Consider the following 17,908-nt stretch of genomic DNA (forward strand, 5'->3'; position numbering starts at 1 on the left):
GTGAAAAATGTAGTTCGGAAAATATGGAGACAGTAGAACATGTATTATTAAAATGTGAGGCTTATGCAAGAGAAAGATTTAAATTATTTCAAGCATTAAGAGAAATGGAAATGGAAGATTTTTCTATCAAAGCATTATTAGGTAATGGCCCAAAGCAACTTAAAATATACGAAGAAGTATTTAATTTCTTAAAAGACACTCATTTAAGTAACAGGATTTAGGTCACTACTACCATAACGTTATCCACACTCCAATCCAGTAGGTGGCGGGAATGCACCATTTAAGTTTGGTTTGCCAACCGCCATTAAACTTGAAAAAAGAAGAAGAAGAACAAACCATCCGGTGCACTAGGTGGCAGTATACCATCAATTGAATTCTCTGTTACCGAAAGCAAAACAGAGAAGAAAATCACGCTAGCAGACTCACACACGTGGAAACTGGTGCGATAACTTCAATCAAAGGTATGGGAATATATTTACTCTTTTACGGATGATAGACGTATAGACGAAATCAAAACTTGAATCCATTATGCGAAGAACTTTAGTCTTTGGTGCCTGTGACATGGTATAAAGTTACATATAAGGTGTTTTGGCAATCCAAGAGAATTCCGATAACATAGCTTAACAGTATAGGCATAATTTTAACCAAATTTGTCTTTTTTGCTGTACTAAGGCAGCATAAATATTCTAGTATCAACATAATGTGGTCCACCACGTATAGACCGTGTGCATCTCCTCAAGTCTGTCAAGTCATGTTTCACTTAAAAGAAGTCAAATATATTCAGACAAGTTGGTTGTTACTCATTGTTGTATTAGTAATGAAATCTAATGAGAATCACATTGGCAATAAAGAAAGTTGCTAAAAAACGAAAACAAAAACTTAATCACTCAGTCATTTTCGAAGAAGTGAAATATGGTTGATGATTGTCTTGAAAATATTATCATAATGCAACAATTACAACAAAAAATCCTTTAAGCTAGTCTTCTTTATGTAAAATGTAATTTATTTTGTGTTCAAATCTGAATTGAACTGAAATTGTCATATTATCCTCATATGTCTATAGATGACATCATTAGCACATCAGTTGAAGCGGCTGGCTCTGCCACAGAATGACTCCAATCTGCTCAGCCGGAGAGTGGTGGCCTCTGTGCTCTTTGACCCTAAAGATGCTGCCAGCATGGACCGCAGTACCTTCTATGCCCTGGGTAAGTCACATGGCCTGCTAGAGCTTTTCCTTCTTTTTCCTCCAGTGTACACTGCTCCTTTGAGCTTGTATACTATGCTCATTGATGTGATTTTACTGAATATGAGACATTTATATACTTCTGCAGAGCATCTACTCCTCTGTCCTCTAGATGGAAGAGGAGATCAGTACATTGAAAATGCCAAACAAGACCAGTCCATAAATGACTTATTTTGTGCAATTGTATTTGCTTTCTAATAACCAAATATGCTACCAGTGAAGTGGGTGAACTATGATTAAATAAATTTTTAAACAAGAACCATCAGTTTGCATACTATCATTTCTGCAGTGTGGAGTATTTTTTATTTGTCGTGTGACTACTTGCTTGAATATGCAAATATTTAAATAGTTTTAGGATCTAGGCAGAGTGGCTCATTTATGTTATTCACAATACTTTATGGAAGCGGATGGTTGCTTTGTTTTGAGCACTTTTGTCTCAATTTTTATTCCCGTGGTAACAGAGACGTCTCTGGTGGAGTGACGAGTTGGGGAAAAAAAGTCCATTCATTCTCTGATTTATGATTTATAACAATAAATATGATTTAAAAAAATAACACAAATACTTTTGAAGACAGACCTACTGTGAGTTCGGAGGTTGATGGTATTTGCTTTTGATGAAGTCATCTGTTTGCATTAATTCAACTTATTTTTATTTACTTTATTGTTGAAAGAAGAAAAAAAAACATTACCCATAATGCTGTACAGGAAAAACTACCAATCAGGGATTCACAGCAAGCAAATCGCTAAATGAGCTTGCAGGGACTTCTCAGTACCATGAAACAATATATGAAGAAACAATCTTGTGCCTTTGTCTGATTTTCAAATAATATTTTGCTTTGAATAAAAGTTTGTAGTTTTGTGATTCACCTTGTAGCTGGTTGGTTTGTTTTATTCTTTAAAATGCTTTAACAAAGACTTTTTTTTTAATGGATGAATAGATATATAAATACATGAAATAAATCTTTTTGATGATATTCTAATTATATGACCAGCACCTGTATATAGACGCATATATAGATATATAGAGAAAGATAGATAGGTAGATTATATATATAATGTTGAGCTGCTCATGGTTTAGGGTCATCTAATTGTTTACTGTAATCAATTACCTGTAAATAATCATTTATTGCAAGGAGTAGTAATATTCATCTCATCTAAATGTCTGCTGTTATTGATCGTTCTGAACAGGCTGCACAGGACTTGAAGAGCTGATGGGTATTGATCCAGCATTCAATGAGTTTCAGGAGACTCTGTTTAGTCAAGCCTCTTTGACTTTAGAGCGCAGCGTTCAGAGCAAAGAGGTGAACAAGAAACTGGACAAGAGCATCTCACTCTTTCTCACTCGACTGTCACCTTACTTTCTGCTCAAGCCTGCTCTGAAATGCATTGAATGGCTAATACACAGGTAACTTTAGTAGATTTGCTGTTGTCTCACATTGTCTGTGTGAGTCTCACTGTGTCCGTTTTCAGACAAAAAATTGTGCTGTATGTTCTTAATTTAAAGGTGATGTGTTTAAATTATTTGATGTTGATATGTGCAGAGACAGCTGTAAGTAATCCATTTGTATGTAGGACTCCAGAAAAACACTGATTTGGTCATAATTTTTGCAATTCAATTTGGAAATCATACACCCTTTCTATATTGTAGCATTAAAAAAGTCTTCACGGATGCAAATTGCACTTGATTTCAGATTCCACATTCAGCTGTACAACCAGGACAGCCTGATTGCTTGTGTTTTACCGTATCATGAGACTAAAGTGTTTGTACGAGTGATCCAGCTTTTAAATATTGAAGATCCAACCCACAAATGGCACTGGCTGCATGGATTACAGGTAAACCACATCATTTCTGATTCTGTCATACAGTATATGCAGTCGATGGAAAGAAAGCTTTAGCTTAATTTTTTACCCTTCTAATTGCCCTGTGCTTTATCTGTAGAAACCTGGGGTTCCCCTGGCTCGAGGAACTCTGCTCACACACTGCTATAAGGATTTAGGCTTCATGGATTTCATTTGTTCTATGGTCACAGATTCAGTAAAGGTAAAACACCCAGGCTGGGTTCTGTGCAGGTTGAAGTCTTCCAGTCCAGTAATGCTGCATTCTTTAAAGCTTTATTGAATCATGTTGTAGGCATACTCTGGATTCGTCAGGGATGGGAACTGTCCGCAGCTGCGTGTGGTTTTCTCTTTCTATGCGTCCACCATTGTTTCTGCACTTGATGCAGTGGAGAAGATAACAAACTCTATTATTGCCAAACTGCTTCCATTTGTACAACTGGTAAGACTATAATTTATTTAGTTTATAAATATATATGTATGCAGGTTTGTTTCAAAAAATTATATTAATAATTATTTTTCGTTACTCATCAAAGTTTAATTTTAATCAATATTAACCTGATAACTGTCACTCACGTTTTTGAAGATAGACTTGAATGTGCATGATACAAACCTAAATTTTTATATTTCATGACTGAAAACATTTTGTAACATGATTTTGATGTGCCATTTACATGGTAATGCAATGTCTGATTTTAAAATGGGTTTTGAAGGATGAATTTTGAGATTTTATGTTTTCAAGTGATATATAACTTCTGATGATTTCTAAAATGTGATCGAGAAAAAGGCAACGAGGAAGTCTTTTTTTTTTAAACAAAGGTCAAAGCTCCTTTTGTAATGTAGATTTCTGAGGGTGCACTCTTGTCATAAATTGATCTATTACTTTTCCTACATAATTTTTAACAAAAAATATTGGTATAATATATATTTGGGAGTCTTAGACCTTTCCAACGATATATAGTTTGTCAAGATTAGATTAAATTTGATTGTAATATAGTATAGTCAACGTAGGTGTCCCGTATACGGGACGGGGTGACATTTAACAGGTTAAATTACTACATTTACATTTAACATCTATCAGTTCGGTTTGCAGCCATATTCCTTATATAATGTTTAAGGGCATCAAAATATTCTTGTATATATTATTGTTGTAAGCATGCCAATCTATAAATGCGTGTTTCTTTTCTCACTGTTATTTCTCAGCAGATTGAAGATGCTGATTTACAGTATTCTTATTTATTAGTTTTATTATTACTTTTTTCGTGATAGTTTAAAGTTTGATTACACTTATTAAATAAAAAAATGTCAGACTAAACCTCCAGATAGGAAGGGTTGGCATTTCTTAATGTTAATAATAATAACTTTTTAATATTATTAGCATGTTAATATCTTTGAATAATTCCGTTCAAGAATAGTTTTACTCTATTTCTAAGGTAACAAATTTACAGTTAAAACTGAGATATTCCAGGGTGAAAACTGGAATTTGGGGAATCAGAATATTGTATGCTGTTATTATATTCCCGATATCAAACTAATCGAATATTGACAAATTTCATTTAATTTTGGGATGTGCATGTAAACCTAGTCAGTGAGTGATTCCAGCATCTATATCTAGCAGTGATGTATTGTGTGTGTGTGTGTGTGTGTGTGTGTGTGTATGTTTGTATGTATGTATGTGTGTGTATATATATATATATATATATATATATATATATATATATATATATATATATATATATATATATATATAATTGACGTATGTAATTTAATTATAATTAGCCAAAACATTTGTCTACCACATTTTACACCTGAATATTGGCACCAAGTGGAAGTGCATGAAACAATTATTTGATATGAATGATTTTCCAGGGCCAATAAAGGATGTATGCAACAGAACCTAAATACATTCTTGTTTTTTTCTCTCTCCCATAACCAGGGACTGAAATCTAACCTTTTAGACTACGTGGCTGCCACTTACATGATTGTGTGTCAGATGGCAGTGAAGGTAGTGATGGAGGCTCAGCTGGTTGACTCTCTGACCGTGCAGTTGTGCAAGTCTCTACGCCGAATGCCTCAGTTATCCAGAGAGGCTTTGAGCTGCATTATCATCCTCCTGCAGAACCAGAAAGAAGGAATTGTTGGTCCAAAGTAAGTTTTAGTGATTTTCCTACTCCATGTCACACTAAATTTATAGTTGTATAAGATGTGTTCAAGTCTAGTATAGTACTTTTTGTCACACTGCATCTAAAATACTTTATCTTTTTTGTCTTTTCGCATAAGGGCATTTGGATACCTGTGTGCTATCCCCTCCCTGGTGTCCACTCTCCAGAGTATAGCAACAGTTCATGACATCAGTCCCCTGCTGCGTTATCTGCTGCCTCATCTCATACACTCTGTGATGACCCAGGATGGTTGGTTTCTATCTGTGCTCTGTAGAAACTTGCAATGCCACCTTTTCTCTGAACATGTATGCACTAGTTAGCAAATGACAACATTCAAATCAGTTACCAATGGACAAATTCAAGTCCCGGCTTCTGCCCTACATTTGTTTCTCATTCAAGAGTTTATTTCAACAGCGAAGAAAAGCCAGTTGTTATTTCCTTTTCATGTTGACTTTATAATGTAGCTTATATTCATTAACCACTTATAAACTCGTCATTGTGTACTGTAAATGTTGGTGGATCTTATGATATTGCTCCTGATGTTCCTTATTTGCACATTTCTTTGGATAAGGAATTTACAGGTTTGGATATATGTAACCCTAGTAAGAGCTGTGTGATATCAGACAACTGGTATAAAAGAGTATATTGGCAAAAAGTCTCATCTTCTCTCGTGAAATGCTGCATTCATTTTTTTTTATCCCAGTTATTGTTATAAGGAGATTGCAGCTATGAACAGTTTCCAGGCAACTTTCATAACGCTCAAATGAATCCATGTGCGACAGCAGAGTACGTCATCACTCCATCGATTCCGCTGTGTAACAAAAATTATTTCTAAAGGCTGGAAAACACCACATGACTGATCTGAACAGATTTAAAAATGCTAAACATCATACACTTGCTCGTTTAGTAATGGCTGAAGACCACACTCTACCAGACTTTCAGTTTGTTCAGACCGCTACAAGCTCGTACAGAAACATGCGGCTCGATGATTGACAAATGAAAACAATGTGCTCTAATATCAGCTCACAGTACACGGTTTTCTGAATTGCTGTTATCAAATGGATGATTTGCTTTATTTATTGTGTCCCTGTAGATGAGCAGCAGAATGAAAGTTTGTCAGACCGTACTGGACTATTACAGGCAGTGTTTCAGGATCTTCCACTGTCTGGCAACCTGGAGAGCACTGCAGCCAAGTAAGTGTGGTTTATGAGTGAATCTCTCTCTGTCCATGCATATAACAGTCTGAATTATTAGATATTTACTCTGCTACAATTGGCGTTTTGTGCAGGCTGCTTCTTGAGGAGTATGTTTCCTGCAGCACCGAGCTTCCCTCAGATAGGATTTCAGCTCTTAATCAAAGAATTCAATCTACTGTTCGCCAGTTTGAATCCAGGTATGTTTATAGACACTTCTGAACTTAATGGTATAGTACAGCTCATAAAATGTTATTTTCTAGAGTGTTTTGTTTCTGGTGTTTATCTTGGAGTGTTTTTTTTTTTACTCGCAGGTATCCATGTGCACTGGATGTGGCACTGGAAAATCATGTCAAAAAAATTTCATCCGACCGTGAAAAAACTCTGCTTCATCAGTTCATCTCCTTAACAATGAGCTGTGGAAAATATCAAGTAGGTCTATCAGTTCTTTTATTGCTTTAACAGGTGATCCACGATATTGTAGTCTCAGCTGACCTTTATCGCATAATAAATTCTGACAGAATCATCCAAATATGATGTAAAACTATCAAGCGCAAGGTTGGGGGTTCGATTCCCCAGGAACACATGATAGGTAAAAATTGATAGCCTGAATGCACTGTAAGTCGCTTTGGATAAAAGCATCTACTAAATGCATACATTTTATTTAATTTTAATTTAAAACTGGAATGAGGGAACATATTAGACACATGAAGAATGTGCTATGAAAAAAAAAAGATTTTGACAGCCCATGTGCAATGTAATTTAAGTCTTTGTTTTAGTTGTACTACCATATTTTTCGGACTAAAAGTCGCACCTGAGTATAAGTCGCATCAGTCCAAAAATACGTCATGATGAGGAAAAAATTTTATATAAGTTGCACTGGAATATAAGTCGCATTTATTTAGCAGGACCATCCAAACTCTGAAAAAAAAAGTGCAACTTATAGTCCAGAAAATACGGTTATTGCCATTCACATTGTTCTGACCCCAAAAAAAGACTTGAAAATGTTGTTCTTCTATGCAGATCCTGCCAGATTCAGACACCTCTCTGATGCTCAGTCTCAATCATCCATTACCTTCTGTGAGAAATATGGCTGTAGACTACCTGAAGGAGATCCTCACCTCAGAACACGTGTGTATCTTTTGTATTCCCTTCAGTGTTAGCTTACTATTTTCCAGTTTTTTGTCATAACATCCCATTGGATATCCATGAGACCCACATTAAGGAAGTAATGATATTTCTGTTGTCCATTTGTGATCTGTTTTTATGGAGCAGAATGGCTTTGATGAGGCGTTTCTGAAGGATGCATTGCTGGAGAGAATAAAGGACGATATGCCAGAGATTGTGCTCTCTGCCCTTAAAGCATTGCAGGTAAAATAACAACATCATTAATTTGATGGTGTAAACTTTAGCCTAGTCTTATTTTTGATACAATCTAAATGTTATTTTCTGGATATCTGACAGCTTCACATGGATCTTATGGATGCAGAGGAGACTGTTTCCCGTTTGATTTCACTTCTTCATCGCATCAAACCGTCAGCTGAATGGTTAGTTAACTGATGTTATACCTTCTTTCACTCTAGAATGATACAAATGTATGTCTTCTTAAATGGGATGACATTTTCATTATGCATTTCATTATGAGTGCTACACTATTTAAGTCAAAACTAGATGCATTTTTATTAACCCACAAATGCTGCCAAAATACTACATGAACATTTACTGTATTTTCCGGACTATAAGTCGCACTTTTTTTCATAGTTTGGCTGGTCCTGCGACTTATAGTCAGGTGCGACTTATTTATCAAAATTAATTTGACATGAACCAAGAGAAATGAACTAAGAGACATGAACCAAGAGAAAACATTACCGTCTCCAGCCACGAGAGGGTGTAGACTGTAATGTTTTCTCTTGGCTCTAAATAAATTCGACTTATAGTCCAGTGCGACTTATGTTTTTTTCCTCATCATGACTTATTTTTGGACTGATGCAACTTATACTCAGGTGCGACTTATAGTCTGAAAAATACGGTAATTTAAACCACGTGTCCCAAATGGGACATCCACAACAACAACAAAAAACACTTCTTTTAAAAAATAAATAATGTAGGAACTCTGTACTAAGGATACAGTAGCTTAACTCTATCTGGTGTTTTTTCCCCACAGGTGTTTGGTGCTAAAAGAGGCTGTGGGGGTTCTCGATGACCCACGTATTATTGAAGGCAACCCAGATCTTAAGGCTCAGATTATTTGGGAGATTCTGCCCTTCCTGGTGTTGACCAGCGCTGCGCCAAAGTGTGTGGAGTTGCAAATGGCATCTTATGTGGCTGAAACGACTTTGCTTTCCCAGCATCCCCTAACTCATGGTTGGGCAAAAGGTAAACACTCATGCGGTTTTACAGTTACGGTAAATCTATTTTACAGTGAGAAGAAAAAATATCTGTTCTTTTAATATTAAAGCCTAATTCAATATGCAAGTTTATAAGGCCTCTAAATTATCAGCACGTCAAAAGATGAAATGAAAAACCTCTTCAGGCCTTCTGTTATTTGAGAAGCGTAATTTGATAGTAATGTTTCAAGATTAACACTTTTGGACTGAAGCAACTTTGGTTTATTTGATTACCCATAACCTCTTTTTTTTAAATCATGTTTATGTATCAAATATGATACATCATGTTAATTTGTGCATCTCTTAATCATCCTTGTATTGCATGGCATTATATGTGATATGATATTTAACACTTCTTTTATTTTTCTCTCTCTCTCTCTTGAGCTCCATATTCACCTGTATCGTGCTAAATGAGCCATAATAGCCATAATATTTTGTCTAAAGTTTTGTCTAGATCTCTATAATGGTATTTTCTCAGTAGCAAATTCCTTACATGCACAACATATTTACCCTGAATTATTTCTGAGTAAAAAAAACCTCTCTCTCTCTCGCTATATATATATATATATATATATATATATATATATATATATATATATATATATATATATATATATATATATATATATATATATGTATATATGTATATATGTATAAATATATATATATATATATATATATATGTATATATGTATATATGTATATATATATATATATATATGTATAAATATATATATATGTATAAATATATATGTATAAATATATATATATATGTATAAATATATATATATATATATGTATAAATATATATATGTATAAATGCATGATGCAGGACTTGATTAATCCATTGGTATATGATTGGATGGTAAACACAGTCAGAGGAAGAGAAAGATGAATGATAATTTGATGAAATCAGTACTGATGGGTTTTCTTTCTTTATAGTGCTGAAGGATGTTCTGGTCAAAACCTCTCCATCAGATGTGCTGGGTGTAGTCAACCAAATGCTTACAACGACTCTGATCAAGAACTTGGCCAATATGGATCATGCAACCAAACTCGACACTGTAAGTGTTTAACTTCCCGTCCAAGCTTAAAAGAATGGTTTACCCAAAAATGTGAACATTTTCTCATTTACTCACCCACATGTCATTCCAACCCTGTATGCATTTGTTACTTTGAATTTTTATTTTATCCATACAATGAACTATTTAATGTAGGCTGTGTAATGAAACTATTGAATTAATCCAATTAAAAATGGCATCTCAATAACAAACCAACATTATGGTTGCTTAGTTGAAGCTGTGTTTTCTCATGCGTGTCTCTTGCAGCTGCAGAATGTGTGTGATATCGTGAGCCGTCAGGGCAGCAGCGTGCGGGAGAGAGCAGCGTTTGTGGTGTTCAGTAATGCACTGCTGCAGAGTCTTCCGTCCATGACGGAGAGTCAACACCTCCACACTGCACAGAGTGTGTACAAACTACTGGAGCCTTTACTGCTACAGGTCTACACAATTCAACCCGAACAGGTCAGAGCACCCATTCAGAAACAAATGGCTTCAAATAACTTTTTAAAATGCACTGATGCAGCAATTCTGGCCAGTACCAATTTCAAGAGAATTTTGGCATGATGTTCATATTGGTGTCGACCATAGTTAAAAAAAAAAATTATTGGAAGCGGATATTATACAGAACATTTACTCTAAAACACTTATGCTTAAACTGAATGTGTTTAAAAAAAAATAAGCATTGCCAGAAACTTCTGTCAGCCAATATTCCCATATCAGTGGTGTCTCTGTGCAAAAAAAAAAAAAAAAAAAAAAAAAATCAATACAATTTCCAATATTACACATTTGTTGTATATTAATAAAAAAAAAAAAACCTCTCTAAATCCCTAATTCAGAATGTTATATGCTGTGAATTTCGTTACTAGTATATCGTGCATTATAGTATCTACACTGTTTAGTTAAAATCAGACAATTGTATTTAGGTCTAATGTAAATGTTGACTTCTTTTAATGAATCTTAGGCTTCTTGTGAGGAGGTGAATGAGTGTCTGCCAGTCTGTGTGGTATTGGGTGAGTTTCTGCAGAAGATGAGCGCTGGTCTCAGTGCAGAGAGAGAACAAGGCCTCCTCCTGCTGTCACTCCTGCGGCTTTTCATCACGGCACTCAAGTGTCCAGATTCCACATTTAAAGGTACAGGACTGCTTATTTAGAGGTGAACTGTGATGTAATTGTAATAAATATTACTCACATTTATTACTTCGTTTGTGGCATCTTACGTTTTATGTAAACTGATAGAATTACCTTGTAAATATTCACACTGTTTAAATATTTTTATATGTACTACCATTCAGAAGTTTTGGGTCGGTAAGATATATATAGGTATATATATATATATATATATATATATATATATATATATATATATATATATTATTTTAAGAAGTTTCTTATTCTGCCCCAAGACTGCATTTATTTAAACAGAAATACAGTAAAATTACTGTAATATTGTGAAATACTATTACAATTTTAAATAACTGTTATAATATTAAGAATATTAATTATTATAAATATTTTTTTAAAAAAATTATTCCTGTGATTGCAAAGATGAATTTTCAGCAGCCATCTGGTGCTCATGGGACATTTCTTACTATTATCAATGATAAAAACCACTGCTTAATGATTTTGTGTCATTGTATTTATTTATTTTGGACGAATAGAAAGTTTTAAAAAACTGCATCTGTTTTAAATATTATTCTTTTTTTCTTTTTTTGTAACTATGTAAAAATTTTTACTGTCAATTTAATGCCTTCATGATGAAGAAAAGTATTAATATATTTTATAAAAAAATTATTGACCCCGAAACTATTGAACGGTAGTATTCATCTGCATAAGTCTCCATGTTAAATGTAAAAGAAAGAAAAGTGTTTTTCAAACACTAAGACAGCAAAGCATTTCTTAGAATAGAGGCATTTACATAATTCACTACTAATATTTGATGTTCTCTAAATCCAAATAGCTTTACTGTGTATAATGTTGTGTTTTTCAGATGAGCCATGGTGGAACCCAGAGAAAATGGACGCCAATACCTGCGTTTATGTGCGTCTCCTGTGTCGTCTGTTTGACGTAGTGATATCAGGGGCCAGCCAAGGGCCTTTGGCTCTCTGCTTCAAGAGCCTAATGCAGCCTCTGTTACAGGTACTGTATTCTCTTCATGCCTCTCTAGGTGGAATAACATGCCGTTAATTTAGAATTTTAATTAGAATTTTAATTTTGAAGTAGCTGAGGCACATTAATAGTTTGTATAAATACTCTTGCCATGCTATAATTACGCCAGATTACTGCCATTGTGATTTAACATTACTCTTTATTTTCATTCAAATCAATGGCATTGGCTAGAAAGCTCATTTCTTTCTGGCTTTGTCATTTTGCAGGTTCACCTGAATGAGCCAACGACCCTCTTTAAGTTCCTCTCTCTTTTATGGGGCTACAACAGTAATTTGGGTGATCAGTTGGACTGTCAAGTTAGTGCCATACTGCAAACGCAGGCTCTTTATGTGGGAAAGGCTTTGCTTTGCAATCAGCCAATAAAAACCCGCAACGTGCTGGCATCAGGTTCCTCACCAGGTATGTCAATATGGTCTCTCCCGCATTTGGGTTAGTTACATACTATTGTTTTTGCTTGTTTTATTTTTGGAAGGGTTATTTTTTACAGTTCTCTTTTGAGAGAGAACTGTACATGCATTCCCCCCACCCACAATTCCTGCCGGCCCGGGACTCGAACTCACAACCTTTCAATTGGGAGTCCAACTCTCTAACCATTAAGCCACGATTTCCCCTACACACACACTGTGAACACACACCCGGAGCAGTGGGCAGCCATTTATGCTGCAGCGCCCGGGGAACAGTTGTGGGTTCGATGCCTTGCTCAAGGGCACCTAAGTTGTGTTATTGCCGGCCCGAGATTCGAACCCACAACCCTAGGGTTAGGAGTCAAACTCTCTAACCACTAGGCCACTACTTTAATCATGAATAATCCTAACAACAAAATATATCTAAGCCCACTGAGATCCTTTTATTGCCTTAATCTGATTCTTGTTTTCATTTAGTAAAAATAAATTTAAATGTTTATTGTTTTAGAATAAAAAACATTTTTTTTAGAGAGAGAGCTTGTTGTTGGCCATGGCTAATGTGCAACTCGCTGTGGTCTTGTTTCTGCAGTGGTGCCGTCCTTGCTGGTGTGTTTGTGTTCAGGCGTGGGTGAAGTTCGGAGAGCTGCCATTGCTGTGCTCCATTCTCTTTCAGGGGTTGTTTCTTCCCCTTATTCTCTACTAGGGGAGAACCTTCTCAAATCATCAGAGGAGATCATCGCTGACCCCTCTTACCTCAGCCAGGTCAGTCAACACATAATACATGCTGTATTAACTTTGTATAGCTTTGGGAAACTGGATTTGTCATCTTGCTTGTGTTGCATAAGTTTTAGAACTCTTTAAGAAATAACGCTTCTGATTTTACCAAAGGCGCTGTCCAAGATATATGAGGAGGCACTGTTATTGAAAGATAAAAAGAAAAAGCTGGCATCGATTGAGCAGCTTCTGCAGTGTGTGCAGTTACCTTGCTGCCCTGCCTACACCTGTAAAACACTGCTGCGAGCGCTTCAGGATGTTCATGGAGAGGTACTGTCACCAAACTGATCATAGTGTGTGTCTTCTCGAGTAGTGTGTTTAGCATTTAAATCGGGTATCCTAGTTGCCACAAAAACAGCTCCACATTAACTGTGAAACATAGTAAAACAGTAGTTCTCAACAGACTACATTAAATATGGTTGCTGACCATAATGTCTTTGCGCATGAATTCAGTGACAGTCAAAAGTCATAAAATTGTCTCGTCATTGTGTAAAAAAAACAACAAAAAAAAGCCAAAACTGAAAATTGTCATCATTTACTCACACTCATGTCATTCCAAACTTAAATGGCTTTCTTCTGTGAAGCACAAAATATTTTTTAAAGAATGTTTTTTTAATTAATCACAAACTTTCAAACTTCTTTTAAGCTGAAGTGAAGCTTTTCCAGTTTTATTTGATTCATGATGACAGGATTCTTAAAAAAAAATATATATATTTTTAGACCAAACATTTGAACCTGTCAACCGGAGACATTGTTTTTGCTCAATTTTGTACGATAACAGAGTTGTGGGCTTACTTTTTTGTTGGAGGACTTGCAATCCTAATTAGAAACATGTTGAAACACAGGCAATAATATAGATGTTCCTTCTGATCAGCGATTGCCATTAACTTTCCCATTTGCCTTATAGATTGATTTTCACAGGCATTATTTTATGTCAAGTTCTTAAATTATGTTTTTAAAAACAATTCAGTCAGAATAACATAGGCTGTTACCAATTATATGAAGTATCAGCAAAATCCATGTGCACTGCAAAGGTGACACTGTATCTGAAGTTCCATTTAAGAGTATTGAAAAAAACTGTTTAATGCTGCTCAGGTGACGACATGAATGCGTTTACACTGCAATAACGATTACATACATTAGATTTAGGTGTTCTTCAATATTTCTTTACAGTCCAACATAGTAATTTAAAGTCAGTTTTGTTAATTTGGTGTTTGATGCTAGTTTGTCCTGCTTTTCTTATAAAAATGCCCTTTGTGCAGCCTATTTTGGCCATTCTTCTACCTGCTGTGGAGCGACTTCTCGAGCAATGTGCTTCAGACTCCTGCACCTTCCTGCCAGATGAAGCCCACCTCCTACAGCTCCTGCTCAGCAAGTTCAGTGAGGCTTCTGCACCTCTTCTGGTCAAAGACCCTCGATGCCTGGAGGTCTTTATTAGGGCATTGGGCACCTCAGCCAAGCCGTACCCTTCTATGCCTGGTTTCCAGATTATTGCCCTGGAGCAGGTTGGTGGACGTTTAGAAAAAGCATTTTTAAATTGGAAATTTTGGTCCGTTAAGACTCCTTATATTAGTTTTGTTATCACATACTCTATAAATAATGAATCTGTAAAATGTTATCATAGAATTGTGACTGTAATGTTGAGGTAAAATGTCAAAATTGTTGCACCATATTGGACATAGATCTATGATGATGCATGATGCGTGTTTGTCATTTGATTGCATGTTTCCTCAGATCACCAAGCCATTCTTCACTGCTCTTGGAGATGAAAAGATTCAACAGAAAATTCTTTCTGTTTTATTTGACTTGCTGGTGGGGAACAAAAACCCTGCCTGCGCCCAAGCTATCAACAGTGTCTTTAAAGCGGTATTGGAAATATACATTTTCTCATAATTTTAAAGGATATTATTTAGAAGTAACAGTTTTTTTTTTGTTTGTTTTTTTGCTTATTTCGGAAATAACGGTTACATATGTTTTGCTGTGTCCTTGTTTCTAGATTGCAGTGGATGCGGAGCTTGTGGCCAATGAGCTGATGCCTGTAGATAAACAAAAAGTTACTGTAACAGTTCAACAAGCACGCAGGAGTAAAATGCAAACTAGGTGAGTAGCTGTCTTTTAGTTAATCAACTCCTAATTCCAGTTCTGGAAGATTTGAAGATCTAAAATGCAAACTTAATTTCTCAGAAAAACACAAGAATCCTCCCGGGCAGTGCCCGAGGAGAATGTTGTCTCTTGGCCAAGAGTTACCCTGATTTTAGAACTTCTCCAACACAAGAAAAAGCTAAGGAGAGCCCAGTGTCTTGTGCCCGCTCTGTTTAATCTGCTGTCAAGGTATTTTAAGTTTGCATCTACTGCTATGATTTGACACATCATAATTTTTTCAACTTGAGTTTCCCATATCAAATTCTTTTCTGACTTCTGTGGCTGAATGCTCTGATGCAGTAGAATCCAGATGAATACATCAGATCTCACTGATTGATTGAATATGCTCTGAAATGTCACAAAAAAATATAATGGATTGACAGTGCCATTTGTTATTTGGGTGCTGTAGATGTCTGGAGCCCGCCGCAGCTGAACAGGAGAATCTGGAGTACACAAAACAGCTCATCCTCAGCTGCCTGCTGAACGTGTGTCAGAAACTGTCTCCCGATGGAGGGCCTATAAGCAAAGGTACTAGTAATCTGGCATGAAATGGCTAAAAATAATAATTAGGTCAAATGCTATCCAGGTTTTATTGTCACTTTGCTGGTTAAAAACATGTTTTTTTTTTTAGTTACTTTTTTAAATCAGGAAACGTTGTTAGGAAATATTGCATTTGTGTGTGTGTGTGTAGATGTGCTGGAGGAGGATAAATTAAATGTGGAGCTGGTAGTGCAGTGTGTCAGGATGTCAGACACGCCTCAGACTCACCATCATGCTCTCCTTTTGCTCGGTGCTTTGGCGGGTATCTTTCCTGTAAGTACAGTCATGAAACACTCACTCGCATACATATTCAAACACATTGGGAAACGTCTTTCTCTCTGATTTTAGGAGAAGGTTCTTCACAACATCATGCCCATCTTCACATTCATGGGCTCTAACATCATGCGACTGGATGACACTTACAGCTTCCAGGTCATCAACAAGACTGTTCAGGCAGTCATCCCTGCTCTTATAAAGGTGCGTAAAAAATATGTTGCTCTGTATACAGTGAGATATATTTGAAGCATTTGAATGTCTGATTTCCATGAGAGCTTTAAAGACTTGAACATGATTTGATATCAGCACTATTGCAAATGTGATTGATTTTATGTTTGAATGAATTGGCTGAAGGACTCACTCATTCTGACACTGATTTGCTGTTACGTACTGGCAGTGCCTTTTTGTTTTTTTCCAATTGTCCATTTATCATTATCGAAAAAAAGAATGATACTTCTTTGTATAGGGCTTGTAAGTAGAGGTGTGCTATTACTGTTATAAGCAATAGGACTTCTTTAGATTATTTTGCCTGGTGGATGATCAAATGGGTGACTTCTACTAAAGGAGAGATCCAAGTCATATTCAAAGCTATAATGGCAGCCATATCACCCTGGAGCCCAAGACTGGTTTCCCACTGAAGTTAAGCAAGGATGAGCCTGGTCTGTACCTGGATGGGAGACCTCCTGGGAAAACTAGGTTGCTGCTGGAAGAGGTGCTAGCGAGGCCAGCAGGGGGCGCTCACCCTGTGGTCTGTTTGGGTCCTAGCGCCTCAGTGTAGTGATGGGGACACTATACTGTCAACAAGCATCGTCTTTCGGATGAGACGTTACCCATTGGCCTCTGACCATCATGGCCTCCAAACAATCCCCATATCTGCTGATTGGCTTCATCACTCCGTCTCCTCTCCACCAGTAAGCTGGTGTGTGGTGGGCGTTCTGACACACTATGGCTGCCGTCGCATCATCCAACGTGGATGCTGCACACTGGTGGTGGATGAGGAGATACCCCTTTATAAAATATAAGGAATTATTATTATTATTAAAGACTAGAAAATCATAAACACCTTAAGGTGGGCTCTTGTGACCTGGGCCATTAAGCAGTGCCTTGGCAACCCCCAGATTATGCAAGAATTTGCATCAGAAGACCTTTGCAACTACTTGACAATGCCCTTGTAACTAAATACAACCACCTGTCATAGTGGTGGGGAGTTTTACACAATTTTATACTCTTGTTTTCTTCATAAAATGTGAACGTTTTATTTTGCTGTTATTTAACAGAAAAAAGTAGCCCGTTATTTTCAATTCTTGTTTCTCCGCAGGCCAATGAGGGTGGAAGTGCCCAGTCTGAGGGGAATATGGAGACTGTGGTCTCACATATCGTGCATGTGTTTGTTGATGCCCTGCCTCATGTGCCCGAGCACAGACGCTTACCCATCCTCAGCCAGCTGATGAACACGCTGGGGCCGTCTCGCTTCCTCTGGGTCCTGATGCTGCTCCTGTTCAAGCAGCATGTCACACAAACATCTGTCAGTGCAACTGGGGCTGAAAAGGTAAAGAAAGTTTCATGTGTGTTTTTCTTAACATTTCCAACTGTATTGATATTTTAGGGGGTTTTTTTGCCAGAGAATAAGACATTTCATAAAAAAGCTATGGTACACTGGAAATTAATTTGTGTTTAGGGTTTGTAGAGACAGTTGTGTTATTTGTTGTGTAGGAGGCTGTTGTG

The 17,908-nt window shown here is 36.4% G+C and overlaps 1 protein-coding gene across 1 annotated transcript in view; it reads left to right on the forward strand.

The window, feature by feature from the left end:
- Positions 1-356: 356 nt before the first annotated feature.
- The window catches only part of heatr1 (HEAT repeat containing 1), a 25,760-nt gene continuing 8,208 nt past the window's right edge, over positions 357-17,908 (forward strand). The window contains exons 1-31 of the mRNA XM_052610825.1: positions 357-461; positions 1,064-1,205; positions 2,432-2,648; positions 2,935-3,076; positions 3,183-3,284; positions 3,375-3,521; positions 5,016-5,227; positions 5,360-5,490; positions 6,335-6,434; positions 6,530-6,634; positions 6,749-6,866; positions 7,458-7,565; positions 7,710-7,805; positions 7,899-7,981; positions 8,599-8,810; positions 9,764-9,885; positions 10,150-10,344; positions 10,844-11,012; positions 11,869-12,017; positions 12,254-12,446; positions 13,041-13,213; positions 13,340-13,495; positions 14,488-14,730; positions 14,960-15,091; positions 15,222-15,325; positions 15,410-15,556; positions 15,777-15,895; positions 16,059-16,180; positions 16,256-16,384; positions 17,502-17,732; positions 17,897-17,908. The exon at positions 17,897-17,908 is cut by the window's right edge and continues 118 nt beyond it. Coding sequence (XP_052466785.1) covers positions 1,064-1,205; positions 2,432-2,648; positions 2,935-3,076; positions 3,183-3,284; positions 3,375-3,521; positions 5,016-5,227; positions 5,360-5,490; positions 6,335-6,434; positions 6,530-6,634; positions 6,749-6,866; positions 7,458-7,565; positions 7,710-7,805; positions 7,899-7,981; positions 8,599-8,810; positions 9,764-9,885; positions 10,150-10,344; positions 10,844-11,012; positions 11,869-12,017; positions 12,254-12,446; positions 13,041-13,213; positions 13,340-13,495; positions 14,488-14,730; positions 14,960-15,091; positions 15,222-15,325; positions 15,410-15,556; positions 15,777-15,895; positions 16,059-16,180; positions 16,256-16,384; positions 17,502-17,732; positions 17,897-17,908 — 4,311 coding nt within the window. The 5' untranslated portion in view covers positions 357-461. The remainder of the gene's footprint in view (positions 462-1,063; positions 1,206-2,431; positions 2,649-2,934; positions 3,077-3,182; positions 3,285-3,374; positions 3,522-5,015; positions 5,228-5,359; positions 5,491-6,334; positions 6,435-6,529; positions 6,635-6,748; positions 6,867-7,457; positions 7,566-7,709; positions 7,806-7,898; positions 7,982-8,598; positions 8,811-9,763; positions 9,886-10,149; positions 10,345-10,843; positions 11,013-11,868; positions 12,018-12,253; positions 12,447-13,040; positions 13,214-13,339; positions 13,496-14,487; positions 14,731-14,959; positions 15,092-15,221; positions 15,326-15,409; positions 15,557-15,776; positions 15,896-16,058; positions 16,181-16,255; positions 16,385-17,501; positions 17,733-17,896) is intronic.

This window comes from Carassius gibelio, chromosome A12, assembly GCF_023724105.1.
Source record: "Carassius gibelio isolate Cgi1373 ecotype wild population from Czech Republic chromosome A12, carGib1.2-hapl.c, whole genome shotgun sequence".
Classification (NCBI taxonomy): Eukaryota; Metazoa; Chordata; class Actinopteri; order Cypriniformes; family Cyprinidae; genus Carassius; species Carassius gibelio.